Genomic DNA, 18,444 nt, shown 5'->3' on the forward strand with positions numbered 1-18,444 from the left:
AAGACTTGGCTAATTTAAAAAAAAAGGAATAATGAAAATTGTTGTGAAACACGGCATTCACATGGTCACTAAACAGCAACTCACATATACTAATTACAGTGAGTAAAATATAACCTTACAATTGAAGTTGTGGCATTTTTCACCTCCACTAAATACGCTAATTTCTACCAATAGTGGGACAATTTCACATTAGGTGCTTTCTCATGTGATGTGATATAAAGTGCATCCTTAAATTGAATCTAATCAAAAGGAAACAATCAGACAAATGTCTACCAGAACGTAGATATTCTATAAGACAATTGACCTGGGCTCTTTGTAAAAAAGGGCAATTATTCTAGCTTAATAAATAGTACATGTAACACATGAACTTTGGATCTTGGATTATTAAAAAAAATAGCTGTAAAAGACATTTTAGAGAAACTGCACAAGTTTGACTACGACACTTTAGATTAGAGGTCATTGTTAAATTATTATTGATTTCTTAGGTGTAACAGTGGTGTGGATATGTAGGAGAATGTCCATGTTCTCAGGAGATGCAGGCTGAAGAATTTGGGGATGAAATGAAACTTAATGCTTCTCTTTGATAAACTTAAGTATTTTAAATACCCAGATGATAGTTTTGCACAGCCTAAAGGAAACATCTAGTTGCAAACAGAGTTTGCAAATCCAAGATTAAGCCTGAAACAATGACCTTTAAATGTGACAAGGACAAGTCAGGCATGACAGGTTGATGGTACTTGTGTTACCAGTCAGACCTGCTGCACCCCAGGCAGGTAACAGCCATAATCAGAGGAAGGATAAACAGTGAAAGGAGGAGAGGCTGAGGAAGGCCTTTCAGCCACGACCCTGCAACCTGGTCCGCACACACACAAGTTAGAGAGTGTTTGCCTGCCCTGTCCTGGATATATTTCTTCAAAATTTATTTCATATGACACCCATTTCTTAAAGATGTATATTTTCATAAAGAACTACATTTTCAGAAGTAATGAATGGATTTAAGATCAGAAAACTATTTTTGAAAGTTACCTAATAGTGATTACCAGGTAAAGTAGAGACAGATTACTTGGTCTGTTCATAATTCAAGGAGGTGACAACTCTACTATTTGGTCTTAATGTCCACAAAGAACTAGCCAGCCCTCAGGAAGTGTGAACTCAGTACCTACCATCCTGTTTGTTAATGGCAAATGTTGAATCACATTGGGAAGAATCTCTGCCTCTTAAATTCAGTCTTTCTCAGTGCAGGGAGGGCATAGAACCTGTTTGTGGTACAACATGTTGTTTGATGTTTATTCATATAAGTATAGTAGTCATCATATCATTGCCCAAAATAACACTTTATAATGTTTGTTTGGGGTTTTTTAGATTCCAAGCCACCTACAGTCTCAGAAAAGGAATCCCCAAATATGCAAAAATCAGAGATTTTGGAGGACACTGCAAAGTCAACTAGCCAGAACCAAACTGAAAATTTAACAAAATCTACTGAAGGTATGGCAGTCATTTGTATTATCTCATTGTTTTTCAAAACTGAACATTATAACTTTTTGGAGTATTGCAGATGGTGCTGGGGGATGGGGTTTGGTTGCCAGTTATAGGAAAAAGTTCCAGAGGGTCATGGATCCTGGAGCTATGAAGATTAGGCTTCTTAGCACATCAAAATATCTCAAAAAAATATTTTGAGAATGACTGTAAGTCCCAGATCAGAGGGAAGAAATTTACAAATGCTTTTTTTAGATTTGTTATTTCATTTCTTTATTTTATTTTATCCCTCATGGTTCTGACAGCTTATGTGATTTATTAAGGGCAAAACACCCGGTAGCTTCTTGAGTAGCCAATAACCTGGTGGTTGGACATAGGTTTATTTATTATTTTGATTTTTTGGTGGGAGAAGGGGACTCCTCAAGTGCTAGAAGAGAATCATAAGATGTAGTCTCTTTCACAGCATGTGATCTTATTGGAGAGCGCAAATTGAAATACGGAACACTAGAAAATAATGTCCAGTTACAATGGAGTCACATTATATTGACTTCACTGGAGTTAACTAAATATGGTCATTCAAAAGAGGGAAAGAGAAAGAGACTAGTTAAACTTTTTGAGATAGTTTTGCTAACGCTTGATTCCTATGGACATTCTTCTCTCTGAATGTGAGAATCTGCATATGGGTCTCAGTTATCTTTTATAAAAAAAGTGTTTTGCCAGATTTAGGTGAATTAAGAGAGTTGACCTACATGAGATTATTGCCTTCCTGGCTTCAAACTTTTGTAAGTTTTACTCATTGAGTGGATAATTCTTAATGCATTCTATGCCAGGCCTTGTTCTAGGCATAAAAATATAACATTCAGATGCCAAAGTCTTATAGAGCTAATGCACTATGGGCAAACCTAAATAATAAGTAAGCAAACAAATAAGTCAGATAAGATCATATTATAATAAATATTATGACAGAATATAACAGTCTAATGTATGGAGGGTGACTTGGGGAGAGGAGCAAAATTCCATTGGGAGATTGGAAGGCCTCTGTGTGAAGGGACATTTGAGCAGAGGCAAGAACAAGGAGTAAGCCATGCAAAGGTTAGGGAAGAGGAATATTGTGGGGAACAGCAAATATGAAGACCACAGGGGAAGGAACTAAAAATGACATATACTTAGAATATAATGAGCAAAGGAAGAAGTTGAAGCATGTGCAATCAGAGAGATGAGATCATGTAATGCTGCACAGGGGCTTTTCAGTTGTATTCTAAGCATGATTTTATTCAGACAGCACTGTAAAATTTTGAGCAAGGGGTAATGTGGCTAATGTTAAAGACCACTCTGATATTTGTGAAGGATAACTTTGGGGCAGGGAAGGGAAAGAGTGGGAAAAAGTGGGAAGCAGGGGAAAAGCAACAGAAGTCTTACAGGTGGAAATTGCCAAAGACCTGGACTAAGTGGGTTAAGGTGCAGACAGAATCAAATTAATTGGAAACATATTATGAGGGTGGACCCAATAGGATTTATGGTCAATTGATGTGGGTATAAGAAAAAAGAATTTAGACATCCAGGCTGATTTCTAAGTTAACTTGTGTGACTGGTTATGAGGCTATGTTAGTTAAGATATCTGACACCGACAACTTAAGAGGAAAGATTTATTTTGGCCCCATGGCTTCAGAGCTTTCAATCCTTGGTCGGCTGGCTCTATTTTGAGGGCCTGTGTTTAGGCAGAAAATCATGGTGGAAGGGCATGGTGGAGAAAAGGTGCACACATCATGAAAGCTGGGAAGCAGAGCGAGGAAGAGAAAGGACTGGGATCAACAAACACCTTTCCGGGTCACACCTACTTCCTTCAACCAGGGTTCCACTGCCTCCCAATAATCCAGTCAGCTGTCAATGGATCAATCCATTGATGGGGTCTTCACGATCCAATTACTTCCTAAAAGCCCTACTCCTGAACTTTGCTGCTTTGGGGACCAAGAATTCAACACAGGAATCTTTGGGGGAACAATTCATATCCAAGTCATAAAAGAAACCAAGAGATAATTTTTAAATATATGCTTACTAGGGTACAATGATAACTTGATAGCAAAGGAGAAGTTAATGATGCAGGAGAAGGAGATACCTAAGGAAGGTGAGAGAACATGGCATCTGGATAAAACCTGGAGGGGCAGAGTTGACCTTGGATAAATAGGGTCACCTCATCCATAATGACAGTCCATAAGAGAGAGACAAATACATATGTTTTGGATTGATAGGTTTGGCATTGGGAAAGTGAAAGAGTTCCTGTTTGATTACAAAGGAGTGGGGGCAATTATAGTGTAAAAATAAAATAAGAAAGCTTAATTGTGGAAGGTTGGACTCCTCATTCTCTCTCTATTTTTTTAATACTATATTTTATGTGCAAGGAAGAGAAAAAAGTACCAAAGAATGTCATGTCAGCACTAAAAAATGTTCAGATTTTGTAGAATTGTGAATTTCAGATTTTGGATTACAGATGCCAAATCTGTATTATATTAAAAGAAAAAAAAAGATGAGTGCATTCAAAAGCTTGAAGGCAGCAGTGAACAGGAAATCAGCCTAAGTAGATGGGAGATTTTTTTTTTTTATATATATTTGGTTCTAGTACAAGATAAGCGTTTGGAAAGTAGAATAAAGTCAGAGGAGTTTGGAATATGCGAAATAAAATGGATGTTCACCGATATTGGCTGTGATAATACTTCATGAAAAGGTCCCCAAATTCTGAAGTGTCTGAAAACAGTCTTTGGGCCTGTGGACCACTGAGGCAGCTCTGCTTCAGGCTGCAGGCGGGTGTGCTGGGGACAGTTCCCTGGCTCCTAGGTCAGTTGTGTTATCTCTTCCCAACAACGTGCTCTGTGTTATGACATTGAAAACTTGAGTCGGTCATGGTGAGAAATCAGCAAATGCTACAAATGCGCAAGTTATACAAACCAGGGCAGGTCCCCCAGAGAAATGGCTGTTAAACACTTAGCACCTCACTGGCTGCAGGTGAAGTTCTGATATATTCCAAGGGTGCCCCACTGAAAGAGCCCCCACCATTTGGAAAAGCTGTCCTCAAGGCTGAGGGTCAAAGTTTAGAGAGGTAAGGAGAAATGTGTGCAGCCCCTCATAGCTTCTGCTCAGAACTGGCACACTGCCATCCACACACTCATTTGTTGGTCAAAGCAAAAAGTCCTGTGGCCAAGTTCACAGTTAATGGGGCAGAGAAATATACTCCACCTATAAGGAAGCCTTGCTCAGAGAGAAGTGAATTATTATGCATAAGTAATACAATATGCCTTAACATGGTAACAGAAACCCTACAGCTTCATCAGTTGGGTCATGCTCTGCATCAGTATTCAGATGATATATGCACGACTAGCAAGGACCTGCCAGTTGTTCAACTATTAACAACTCTATTAGCCAATGACCAGTCACTGCTTCAATACCCATCCCTGCATCTTTCCAGTCTCTGGTGAAGCCCTGAGTAGGCTCAGTGGAATAATAATCAGTCTGCTTTATGGGAGGCAGCACAATATAGAGCAGGGATATGGTATGGGCTCTACCTGAATTCAAGCCTGCCTCCTTATATAATTTCTATGCAATATTGGGCATACTGTTTAACTGCACTCTCTTTCTCTCTCTCTCTCTCTCTCTCTCTCTCTCTCTCTCTCTCTCTCTCTCTCTCTCTGTCTCTCTCTCTTGCATTTCATCTTCTGTATTGGGAAAGTAATGATATACACATGGGTATATACATGGAAGGGTTGAAGGATGAAATTAGTTAATATATGTAAAATGCTTAGAGCAATATTTGACAAATAATGAACTTCATATCTGCATCTACTATTAGTAATAATAGTGTGAGCAAATAATTGGATTGTTGAAATTCATTCACAAAAAAATAATATGAAACACATATTTTGTACAGAACAAATACGCTAAAGATACATCAAGCCATTTGAATGGTTGCCTATGTAGGAAATGGTGACCAAAAAGTATAAAGACATTAGAACATTGACCATTGAGGTCCATCCCCAGAGATTCTGCTTCTGTTTTGGTTGGGAACAGGGCCCATCTAGCCTGAGGCCCAGGAATCTATTTTTCTAGAAGCAACCCAGGAGATGATGGTGGAGATAGGTTTGGGGCCATGTTGAGATTCACTGTCCAGTTCTGACCTTTATTATCATTTCTGGGACAAGTTATGTAGTCCTCTGACCTTCAGTTGCCCTCATCTTTAAAAAAGTGATACTGCTATTGTATTAACTAGAGCTTTTTTCATTTTTAAGTGAACTTAAATTCACTTAATCAAAGGGGACTGATGGTGGATTTGGTGCTCAAATGCAAACTACAGAAGAGTAGCTCTGGTGCCAGCACCATGTATGTTTGGACCTGGGCTCTCTGGCTTTCCATGAATATATGTCAGATTGCCCTTCTCTCCACTTCCTCCCTGCCTCCATCTCACCCCATCCCTATGCATCTGGATTTTTTTTCTTTTTTCTTTCCAACAGAGGACAGGCCATTCCTATATGGCAGGGATCTAGAGGCCCAAGATCCCAGTACTTCCAGATCCATAAACCAGAAGGAAAGATGGGGTCAATGATGATCTGAAATCCAATTCTTATTTCAACCTCCCGAATAGCTGGAGCCATCTAAACAGCTGCAGCTGTGTGAATTATCTACTTTAGCTCACTCCTTCCTGTAGCTGAGGAAAAGCACAAGTTGCCAAACTTAGAGAGCTGAGGATTTAATTTCCTGCCTTAATTTATCTGTAATTGCTTCATCACTTTTTAGAACTATAAATACTGTAGTAGCACCAAAGAAATTCTTAAGACTTTGTACTCATTGATTTTAAGAAATCTTTCAGAGTCGATATTTTTCTTGTGCTATGCCTGTTGGTTTAGTGGAAAGGACCCCCCAAAGACCCAGGCTTAAGTTTAGTTTCTCATAGGCAAGTTACTTGACTTCTTAGAATTTTATTTTTAAAAAGAGATACTTAACAGCATCTTTCATGTCTATCTTATGGGACTGTTGTGAAGGACCAGTGTTAAGTCAGACATGTAAAATGACTTAGTAAAATGTAATGAGAATTAAGAGAAACCTTTCTTTAAATAAGTTATTTAAGAAAAAGAGTTTCCAAAGTTGGTTTATGTTCTTATATACTTCAAATTCTTAGAAATGTCCAGGTGGCATAATTTAAACTTCTTCTCTAACAGAATTAGAATCTTATACACCTGTGAAAATTCCAACCCAATCATTGCTGCAGGATGCTGCGGGACAAGCAAGGAAAGAAAAAGTGAAGTTACCTCATTATTTGATGAGTTCCAAACCCAAATCTCAACCTCTTACAAAGGTAAACCAGACACGGGGACAAATTTCCCAGGATCAGTCAGCATTTTAGGTAATTCTGATTGGTTCCAGTTGTTACTTTCAGCCACTGTGTCCTGCTATGTACCCCATCTTACCATGAGAACCATTAGTTGTAGACATAAACTAAGGCAGTGTTTTGCTAGATCTGGCTCATACATTCTCATAAGACAAGTTAAAAAAAAAAAACAGTTGTTAAATTACTAGTAGCTGAAATCGGTTGTACTGGGAATACTCTCTTTGGGGACAACCAGTTTACTGCACACTGCTGGCTAAAGGGATCATTGGCTACCCTTCTCGTGACTCAGAATAAAATTCAAATAACTTAGATGAGTACTAAGGCATGGTCTATTTGCTTCTTTACCCTCAGAATCCCTCAAATTCACTTTACTTCACCATATGGACTTCTCTTGGTTTCTTACAACCACCAACCTCCTTCTTTACTTTCATCCTGTAAGATTAATTTTCTACCCAGCTCTAATAGGATGTCTTTAAGCTTACTAATCAAGTTTGTTTGTTTCTTTTTTTTAGTTGTGGATGAACACAATACCTTTGCTTTATTTATTTATTTTTATGTGGTACTGAGGATCGAATCCAATGCTTCACACATGCTAGGCAAGCACTCTACCACTGAGCTACAACCCCAGCTCACTAATCAAGTTCTAACAATTTTCATTTCTTTATTTCCATGGCACACCATGGTCATTGCCATCACAGAATATATTGCAATGTATATAACTGATAGGAGTTTCTCAAACTTTAGTTGGCATATGAATTACCTGGGGGCTCTTGTTAAAGATATAGATACTGACTCACTAGATCTTAATGTGGGGCCTGAAATGCTACAGTCCTAACAAATTCTCAGGAGATGTCATGCTGTTGATCTGGGAACTAACAAGGCATAGACCAGTGGTGCTCTGTGCAATTACCTGAACAGCACATTAGCCACACCTGCAAGTGTGTACAAATGCAAATTCTTCATTTCACTCCAGACACACAGAATGAGAAGCTCTGGGAGTGGGGTCAACAATTCTTCTTAATGAGTCCACCAGGAGATTGAGAGGAGCTGACATTTGTTAGGCCTGGCACAGAGGAAAGAGCACAGACTTTAGAATCATACAAACCTGAGTTTAAAACATCACCACTTAACACTTGAGCAAATTATCTTTCAGTTCTATGAAAAAAATAAATAAACAAAATAATTATTCTTGTAGGGATATTACAAAGATTTGAGGAGCCTCCATAAATCTTCATTTCTTTCCCCCAGCAAAGCAGTTATTTTCCTCTGGTAGCAGGGATAAGAAAAATCTTGGAAACACCAGAGAAAACCATTTTATTAATTTTTCTTTGCTGCAAAGGTTCAAGATTCTGTTGGAGGAAAAGTGTATACATCCTCTATTGCATCTGCTGCCATTAATAATATAAAGTCATCCCCTTTTGGGTTCCATCTTCTCCCACCATCAGTGAAATTTGGAGTGCTTCAAGAAGGACACACCTATGAAACCACTGTAAAGCTCAAGAACATTGGCGTGGACTTCTGCAGGTGAGGCCAAGGCACCAAGTGTCCTGCGCTGGCACTTGTCTGTCTTACTACATCAGGCAACATTGATTGAACTATAACTGTGCCTTGAATCTTGAATCTTGACATTTTCATTCAATCATTTACTCACTAATTGATCCATCCATCCATTCATTCATTCTTCAACAAATCAGTGTTTACCAAGATTCAACTACATGGTAGTTGCCCTCTATTAATCCTTATCCATACTTGGAAGCAACTCAAGTCCTGATCTACCCTAGCAAAAAAAAAAAAAAAAGTTATACAAGTGTTTCAATAACTACTATGCATTACTTGAAATTTCATTTCTCAATCACCAGCTATAATGTGTGAGTTAACATTTGTTTTCACTTGATATAAAATGTATATATTTAAAAATATAATGTTATGGGACACATATAAATAGTAAAATGAAAAAAAACAGTGGAACAAATTAACATATCCATCATCTCACATAGTTAACCTTATTTTTGTTTGTGGCAAGAGTATCTAAAATATACTCATTTAGCATGAATCCTGTATATAGTATGATCACCTATAATCCTCATAGTGCACTTTGGATCACTAGATTTGTTAATCCCACATATCTGCTCCTTTGTATCCTCTGCCTACGTCTCCCCTTATCCCTCATTTCAGTCCTTGCTAACCTCTTATTTTCTATCATCGTACATTTGTGTTTTTTCTTTACCAGGTTCCACATATAAGTGAGACGATGTACTCTTTTTCCTTCTATGCCTGACTTCTTTCACTTAGCATAATGTCCTCTGGTTCATCTATGTTGTGGCAAATTGAAAGATCTCATTCTTTCCTAGGGCTGAATAATATTCCATTGTACCACAGTTTCTTTAACCGTTATTAGTCAGTGGATACTTGGGTTATTTTTATATCTTAGCTATTGTGAATAATGCTGAAGTGAATGTGGAGGTGTTCATTCCCATGTTTATGGGGTGGTGATTTCATCTGCTTTAGGTATTTGTCCAGAAGCAGGACTATTGGGTTTTCCAGTAGCTCTGATTTTAATTTCCTTAGCAGCATCCATACTGTTCACGATGGCTGTACTAGTCTGCATTCCCACCAGTCGTATAACATTTTCCTTTTCTCCACACCCTCACTAACACTCGTTATCTTTCAACCTTTTGATAATAGTCATCCTGACAGGTGTGAGGTAATATTTCATAATGGCTTTGATCTGCATTTCCCTGATGATGAATGAAGTTGGGCATTTTTTTTCATTTCATGGTTGGCTATTTTTGTATCTTCTTTAAAAAATGTGTATCCAAGTCTTTTGCCCATTTTATGATCATGTTATTAGTTTTTTTCCACTGTTGAGTTGCATGAGCTATTAAGCTGGGATATTAATCTCTCACCAGATGCATGGTTTGCAGATATTTCTTCCCAATCTGTTAGAATCCATTTCCAATGCCACTTCATTTTCTTGATTCCATTTGCTGTGCAAAAGCTTTTTAGTATGATGTAGTTCTATTTATTTATTTTCCATCTTGTAACTTGGGCTTTTGGTGTGGTATCTTAAATAAATAAATAATTGTGAAGATCAATGTCCAGTGCTTTTCCTTTATGTTCTCTTCTAAGGAGTTTCATAGTTTAAGATCATATATTTAAGTCTTCCATCCAATCTGAGTTGACTTTTGTATATAGTGTCATACAGGAGTCCAACTTCATTCTGCATGTACGAGTTGAGTTTTCTTAGCACTGTTTATTGAAGAGATTGTCCTTTCCCCCACTGTATCCTCTTTATGCTCTTGTCAAAAATTAATCAACCATGTAGATTTGTATTTGTTTATGGGATCTCTATTCTGTTCTACTGTTCTATGTATCTGCTTTTATGTCAGTACCATATTTAAATTTTGATTATTATAACTCTGTAATTTAAAATCAGAACATGTGGTGCCTCTGATTTTATTTTATTTTCTCAGAATTATGCTGGCTATTCAGAGTCTTTAATGATTCCATTAAAAAGGTGTAGTTTTTTTCCTATTTCTGTAAGGACTGCCTTTGGGACTTTGATAGGGACTGTGCTGAATCTCTGTATTAGTTTGGGTGGTATAGACATTTTATCAATGTTAGTTCTTCCATACCATAAGCACAGGATATCTTTCCTTGTCTTCTTCAGTTTCTTTCATCAATGTTTTATAGTTTTCAGTGTTCCAATATTTCCTTGGTTGAATTTATTCCTAGGTTTGTTTCTGAATGGGGGAGCGGAGATAGGACTGTCTTCTTAATTTCTTTTTCAGTTAGGTTGTTATTTGTGTATAAAAATTCTGTTAATTTTTTCATATTGGTTTTGTATCCTGAAATTTTACTGAATTCATTTATTAGTTATAGCTTTTTATGGAATTGTTGGTGAATTTTTTTTTTACATATAGGACAATGTCATCTGTAAACAGAAGATTTTACTTCTTTTGGACATGGAGGCCTATTCTTTATTTTTCTTGTCTGATTGCTATTGCTAGTACCCTTTAGTTCTATGTTGAATAACAATGATGAGTGGGACTGGGTTGTGGCTCAGTGGTAGAGTGCTCGCCTAGCATGCATGAGGCACTGGGGTCGATCCTCAGCACCAAATAAATACAAAATAAAGATATTTTTGTGTCCACCTAAAACTAAAAAATAAATATTAAAAAAATGATGAGTGGACATTCTTGCCTTGTACTGTATCTCAGTGGCAGCTTTTCCCTGGTGATTATAATATTAGCTGTGGATTTTTCATAAGCATCCTTTATTATGTCGCAGAAGTTTTCATCTTTATCTAACTATTCAGAGTTTTTAATTAAAGCATGTTGGAATCTGTCATAAGCTTTATCTGTGTCAATTGAGATGATAAATTCTTCCATTCTGTTAATATGAGTATATCACATTGATTTGTGTACATTAAACCAACCTTGCATGCCAGGGACAAATCACACTTGGTCATGACGTGCAACATTTTTGATATATTGCTGGATTCAATTTACTAACATTCATAAAATACTAGTAATTTTTGCATCAATGTTCATTGGAGAAATTGGCCTTTAGTTTTCTTTTCTTGTGATATCTTTTTCTGGCTTAAGATCAAAGAAATGATTACTTCACAAAATATGTTTGGAGACAATCTTTATAACTGTGTTTCTCAACAGTTTTTAAAGTATTGCTATTAATTCTACTTTAAATGTTTGGTAGGATTTAGCTGTGAATCTAGCTACTTCCTTGGCTTTTCCATCTTGGGAGGTTTTTGTGTATTTATTAAATTTCTTTATTTGCTATTGGTCTGCTCAGGATATCTATTTCTTGATGACTCCATTTTGGTGGTTATATTTTCTAGTAATTCATCCAATTCCTGTAAGTTGTCTAACTTGTTGGCATATAATTGTTCATGATAGTCTGTCATGAATATCTCTATTTCTAACATGTCTGTTATAATTTGCTTTGCTTCTTTAAAAAATTTGACTCTTTTCCCTTTTGTTCTTTGACTAGCTGAGAGTTTTTCAATTTTGCTTATTGTTTTCAAAAACACACCTCTTAGTTTTATTCTGTTTCCTATTCTCTAGTTGATTTATTTCTGTTCTGATTTTATTATCTCCTTCCTTTGCTAATTTGGAGTTTAGTTTGTTCTTTTTCTAGGTTCTTGAAATGTAATTTTAAACCATTTATTTGGAATCCTTCCTTTTTAAAAATATTTTTTGTTTTTAGTTGTTGGACACTATGCCTTTATTTCATTTATTTTTATGTTGTGCTGAGGATCAAACCCAGCGCCTTGCATGCGCTAGATGAGCACTTTACCGCTTAGCCACATCCCCAGCCCCTGAATCCTTCTTTTTTAATGTAGGCATTTATTGTGCTAAAGATCCCTCTTAGAAATTTTTTCACTGTACTTTATAGGTTGTGCTTCCATTCTCATTTATCTCAAGATGTTTTCTAATTTCTTCTTTGATTTTTTCTTTGACTTATTTGTTGTTCAGGAGCAAATTGTTTAATTTCAACATTAGTGAATTTTTCAAGATTCCTCCTGTTATTGACTTATAGTTTCATACCATTGTGATCTGAAGTGATACAGATATTATTTCAATCTTAAATTTGTTAAGATTTGTTTTGTGACCTAATATATGGTCTATCCTGGAGAGTGTTCCTGTGTGCAGAAGAAAGATCTGTCTTATGTTGAATAGAAATTTTAGTAAACATCTGTTTAGTTCCCTTTGGTGGAAAGTTTAATTCAAGTCCAGAATTTCCTTATTAATTTTCTTCCTGGTTGATCTATTCATTATATAAAGTGGGGTATTGAATTACCCTCATATTATATTGCCATTTATTTCTCCCTTATTTTAGTATTATTTTCTTTGTGTATTTAGGTGATCCAATGTTAGCTGCAAATATGTTTATAATTGTTATTTATGTCTTGTTGATGAATTAACCCTTTAATTGTTTAAAAATGACTATTTTTCTCTTGTGACAGTTTTTGACTTGAAGTCTATTTTATCAAATATAAGCAAAGCCTCCTCTGCTGTCTCTTTGCGTGCGTGTTGGGGGTGAGGGTGCTGGGGATTGAGCTCAGGGGCACTTTGCCTCTGAGCTACATCCCCAGCCCTTTTTATTTTTAAAACAGGGTCTCACTAAGTTGCTGAAGTTGCCCTTGAACTTGTGATATTTCTGTCTTAGCTTCCTGAGTAGCTGAAATTGCAGGCAAATGTCACTGCATCCAGCTTTTGTTTACCATTCACAAGGAATATCTTTCTCCATCCTTCCACTTTCAGCCTATTTGTATCTGTAAAGCTTAAGTGGGTCTCTTGTTCTTGTAGGATAACATTTAGTTAGATATTTTTTTCCTTTTTGTCCACACAGTCATTCTGTATCTTTTCAATTGAAAATTTAATCCATTTACATGCAAGGTTATTACTGATAGCTAGCAACTTTCTATTATCTTATTATTATTTGTTTTCTGGCTGTTTTGTACCTCTTTTGTTCCTTCTTGCTCTCTTGCTGTCTGCCTTAATGATTGTAAATCTCTGTAGGGTTAAGCTTTGATTTCTTTCCCTCTATCATTTGTATACCTGCTATGATTTTTGTTGTTGTTGTTGTTTTGTTTTGTGGTTATCACGAGGCTTGCATAAACATTAGTTATAATCTGTTTTAAGATGATTACAACTTCACTTCTGTTGTATACAAAAATTCTAGATTTTTAACTTCTTTCCACATGTTCTTGAAATTAATTTGCATTTTTATCTTATATATATATTTCTTCACAACACATTGTACTTTATTTTTTACCAGTTTAACTTTTAACCTTTATATCAAAGATCTATGTAGTTTACATATCACCATTATAATATCCGAGTATTCTGGGTATAATATATATTTACTTTACCAGTAATTTTTATAGTTGCATATGTATAGTTGCATCGTGATAGTAATTTTTTATTCTTTTGTGTCTGCTTGAAAAAATTCCTTAAGCATTCTTGTAAGGCAGGTCCAGTGGTAATGAATTCCCTCAAATTTTGCTTGTATATAAAATAACTCATTTCTCTATTACTTCTAAGGATTTCTTTGCTGACAATAGTATTCTTGGTTGGTAGATTTTTCCTTTCAGCACTATGAATATATCATCCCATTCTTTCTTGGCATACAGGGTTTCTTCTGAGAAACTTGCCAATAGTCTAATGGGAATTTTCTTATATGTAACTTGATAATTTTATCTTCCTGCCTTTAAAAACACTGTCTTCAACTTTGAAAAATCAACTTTGTTCATTATATTATTTCTGAATAATTGAAGCAAAAAGGGAAAAACCCAAATCGTTAGGGACATTTTAGTTATTAAGTTCTGACTTAGAATTAAAAACAAATCACTAACTCACAGCCTACAGACACACTCGAAAACATACTCTACCTGGCATTTGATGACAAGAAAATGTCAGTTTTTCATTTCCAGGTCAAAACGAATAGAATCTTAGAACCTGAAGTGAGCTTAGATACTATTACTCAGGAAGAAACTGAGCAACTTGTTTTACGGTCTTGTAGGTTAGAGGAGGCTGGACCTCATACCTCCTGAGCATGAGGTCATTGCTGTCTGTACCTCCACCAATGTGGAGGTACTCCACTTTATTAACACAGGTGTCCTCACCAGTTTCACGGGGGATTTCAGTTCTTTTCATTGCATCAATATACCATGTATCTGTGTCAAGATCACTCCTAGTTACAAAATGTCCTCTATTTTGAATCAAGTGTACAGGGGAGTGTTGTGGGTTTTTTTTAATAGAATTTGAGTAAAGATTTCAATTTCAGCATTATTATAATGGAAAGCTCTTTAAGAATGTTTGGGATTCTAGATTCAGGATTGTAAATCAAATGGAGGAGCATAATGAAACCATCCAATTTGAAAGATCACTGTCACCTTTTAGTTGAAGCAAATCCCCAATACTAGAAATAATGTGTGTTTTTTCTAGGAAAACAACCTGATGAGGGACTCAGGCCACCAGTTCAGATATTATTGTGTTCTGTTGTTGTTTGTTAGGTTGTTGCCAACAAAGTACGTGGGGAGAGATACAGTTAACTTCGAACTAATAAAACTCATCCATGCAGATCCTCTCTCCAGTACAGAATTCTAGTTTTAGAGATTTAATTCCACAGGTTGTTAAATTCAGCCATGATGGAACGGACAGCAAAGTGGATGGCAGAAGTGGGGTTGGGATCAGTGTGGAGGCAGGATCTCGTTGGCGTTTTAATTTATTCCCCGTCTTTAACCTTCATGCGGAACCCACAAACCACAGGAAAGGAAAGAGATCAATAAGCACCATTGGTGAAAACAGAGCTTTCCAAGTTCTTCAACCTTTTCTGAGCCCTTTCTGTTTCTCCTCTCCTAGAACATGCAAACCCTATTTCCAAGACAGAGTAGGACTTGCTCCCATGCTCCACTGCTTTCCAAAAGAGCCTTTATTCTTCAGCTTAATGATCTGGCTGCCAGCATTTGCACTCACCCTGGCAGCTACGCTGAAATGCACACACCAGCCAAACACTCACAACACTCTGTCCAGGCCCATGCTGCTCATCAGCTACAATAACAAAAGGTGGAAACTCAGGTTGGAGTCCATTGAATGTTGATGAAACCTGCCGGAAAGGCAGTTGTGAAATGGGCCCCAAATTCTCCTCCCAACTGAATATTATGGTTGTTTTTCTAATGCTATGGACCCCTGGCTCCTGTGTAACAAATATTAACACCTCCTTGGTTGTATAACATCCCAGTTAATTGCTCACATTTTTCATTATAGCATACATTTATTTCCATCTTTCTTCCTCGTAGGTTTAGAGTGAAGCAGCCCGCACCCAGTACTGGACTGAAAGTGACTTACAAACCTGGGCCTGTAAGTCTTATTATGTGTTATCTGTTGTACGTGTGTGCATGCACCTGTGGATTTCTATGTTCCCAGTGAAGTGACCTTTTAAACCGTTCTACCCATTCAGTTCTAACCAGGTATAATTTTTCTACTATCATAAGCAAAACATTCCTACTATTGATAAAATATGTGGCATGATATCATTTGTTTCCTTTAAGCACCATGGGAAAGATCCTGTGTTAAGCAGAGTTAAACTTCTAGTTACAGAAACATTTCTGAAGCTCCCCTCACTTGCTCAAGGAGTATGGTTATGTACAGTTATGTATGAAGACTAATTTCAAAGTTAAACTTAAAATTAAATTCTTCTGCAAAGTGAAAAATCCTTCAGAAAAACCAGTAATTATTCTATTCTATTTTACACAAGTCTGGTTTGCTCTCTTGGTTTTTGCCAGAGAATATTTTTTAATGCCATATTAAGAAATGGGTAGCTATTCATCAGCGGATTCAGTTCTCCAAAGTTCTCTGAAAAAAACGAATTTGATAACTTGTTCTGACTTTGATACATTCCCCCAAATGAGATGTTTAGTGACAAGAAAAGTATATTAATGATATATTGTCACTTATTTTAACTTCTTTTTTTTTTGGGGGGGGGGGTTGATGGGGATTGAACCCAGGGCCTTGTGCATGCAAGGCAAGCACTCGACTAACTGAGCTATATCCCTACCCACTTATTTTAAATTCTAATTTCAGAAATATGGTATATTGTAAACAAAAGTTCATCACTAAATGTAATAAAATCATGCCTGCAGGTTGGTTAGTGCATCATTTGGCTGCTTTAACATCCCTTTCTTCTCACTCAGCAAACTGAGCTCCTCCCATATGACAACTGATAATGCTTGGATGCAGAGGATGTTAAAAATGAGGTTCACTCCTGTAATCTCAGTGGCTAGGGAGGCTGAGGCAAGAGGATCACAACTTCAAAGCCAGCCTCAGCAATTTAGCAAGGCCCTATGCAACTCAACAAGACCCTGTTTCTAAAAAAATAAAATAGATAACAAAAATAAATAAAAATAAAAAGAGGTTGGGGATGTTGTTCAGTGGTTAAGTGTTCCTGAATTCAATCCCTGATTAAAAAAAAAAAAAAAAGAGTAAGACACAGAGAGCTTACAGAGCCAGGCACATGGCAGGTACTCAAGGTGCATATGATTAAGTGATAGAATGAAGTAGGAAATCTGGTAAATATAAGAGCCATTTATCACAGATGGGACTATAAACTTAGGCTTAGAAGAGCAGTTAGCAAGGGTATCTGGGACTGTAACAAGTACACAATGCTCCCTGGGTCTCCATCTCTTAAAGCAGCATAGTTGTTATTCCCTCACATAGATGGGTCAGTCTGGAATAGTGCAAAGTCCATTGGCTTCTTGACTATACCTCCAAGAATGTGATGTTGTTAGTTAATGCTCTGAGCCTTTTCCTTATCTGTCAACGAGGAAGTTTAGAACAGTCTTAGCCCACTTCTATCTCTGTTATCTCATAATCAACAGAAAAACAGCATTACATAGGATGAAACTCCAAATAAAAGTATGTGTTGAGACTAAGTCCACAAATTCATGAGTGCCTTTCTGAAATAATTCATCACTGTATTATGTTAAGATTTCAGAATCTTCACAACATAAAGCAAAACAAAAATCAAAGCAAATCCTCTTTCATGTTCTGGGAAGTTAGTAAATCTCATTTTAATCTAAAGTAGGAATTATGCCAAAAGCTGAAATGACTGTTGGATCAACCTTTATAAATAATAAAAACCCAGGGTGTATTCTTTGAAGCTCACTCTATATTGTTAAGATTTTTTTCTAGTTTTTTTTTTTCATTTCTTTTTGACAGTAAGTTTTGGCTCTAGCAAAAAATATAATCTATAGACTTCACCATATGTAAATCTAACCACTGTTCAGCTTGGTTAGTCGCCAACTTTAAATGAGTATGCTCAAAGCCTGGGTAAACCTGCGTAATGGCAATATTCCAACTCGCCTCATGCTGAATTTCGTCATTACCCAGCCCTGTTTTGATTTTTGGGCTTGGAGAACTGAGGGTCTGATTCTCAGGAACAGAGCTGTTGGATCCCCTCCAGTATGCATATATGCACATTGTTGAAAAAACTGAAACATTTTTCAATTCTATTATTTATAAAACTATATTGAAAAAATTCCATTTGTATCTAATTGCTTTCCATGTGGTAGTTTCTGATTTATTTATTTTTTTCCAGATAACTGTTCCCAAGTCTGCTTTTTAACTCACCTCCTGGAGAGGCAGCTTAGAAACATAAACAGCTCTTTCTTTCCTGGCTAGTATTCTTTTCAAGGAACAAGGCAAGAAGCCCATGCCTTGCTGTGTTTCTACTTCTTTATGTATCAGGTTTCTTTTCTGTTGGTACAAGCCTCCTCCATGTAGCTTTCAAATCTAAGTAGTTTTGCATTTAAACTAATTCTGTCTCCCTCTACTGGCTTTGTCACTTTACACATCCTGTATTAGGAACACTAGGACCAAGGCATTGGGTAGGAATGTTAGAGAATTCACCTATTCTCTTAGATTCATTTTAAGATACATTTATAGTTATCTTAAATTAATCTCCACCTGCAAGGATGCCAATAAAAAATTCTCAATTAATATTCAAGAAATAGCACAATTGTGGGTATTGCAGAAGTTTGCCTTTAGTGTCACTTCTAATAGCCTGGCATT

At 36.5% G+C, this 18,444-nt stretch overlaps 1 protein-coding gene across 1 annotated transcript in view; it reads left to right on the top strand.

The window, feature by feature from the left end:
* The window catches only part of SPAG17 (sperm associated antigen 17), a gene marked incomplete at both ends in the record, with an annotated part of 210,593 nt that overhangs the window by 190,162 nt on the left and 1,987 nt on the right, over nt 1-18,444 (top strand). The window contains 4 exons of the mRNA XM_081307538.1: nt 1,363-1,485; nt 6,681-6,817; nt 8,190-8,374; nt 15,675-15,735. Coding sequence (XP_081163664.1) covers nt 1,363-1,485; nt 6,681-6,817; nt 8,190-8,374; nt 15,675-15,735 — 506 coding nt within the window. The remainder of the gene's footprint in view (nt 1-1,362; nt 1,486-6,680; nt 6,818-8,189; nt 8,375-15,674; nt 15,736-18,444) is intronic.

The sequence above is a fragment of the Spermophilus citellus genome (assembly GCF_964194105.1).
Source record: "Spermophilus citellus genome assembly, chromosome: 9".
Taxonomy (NCBI): Eukaryota; Metazoa; Chordata; class Mammalia; order Rodentia; family Sciuridae; genus Spermophilus; species Spermophilus citellus.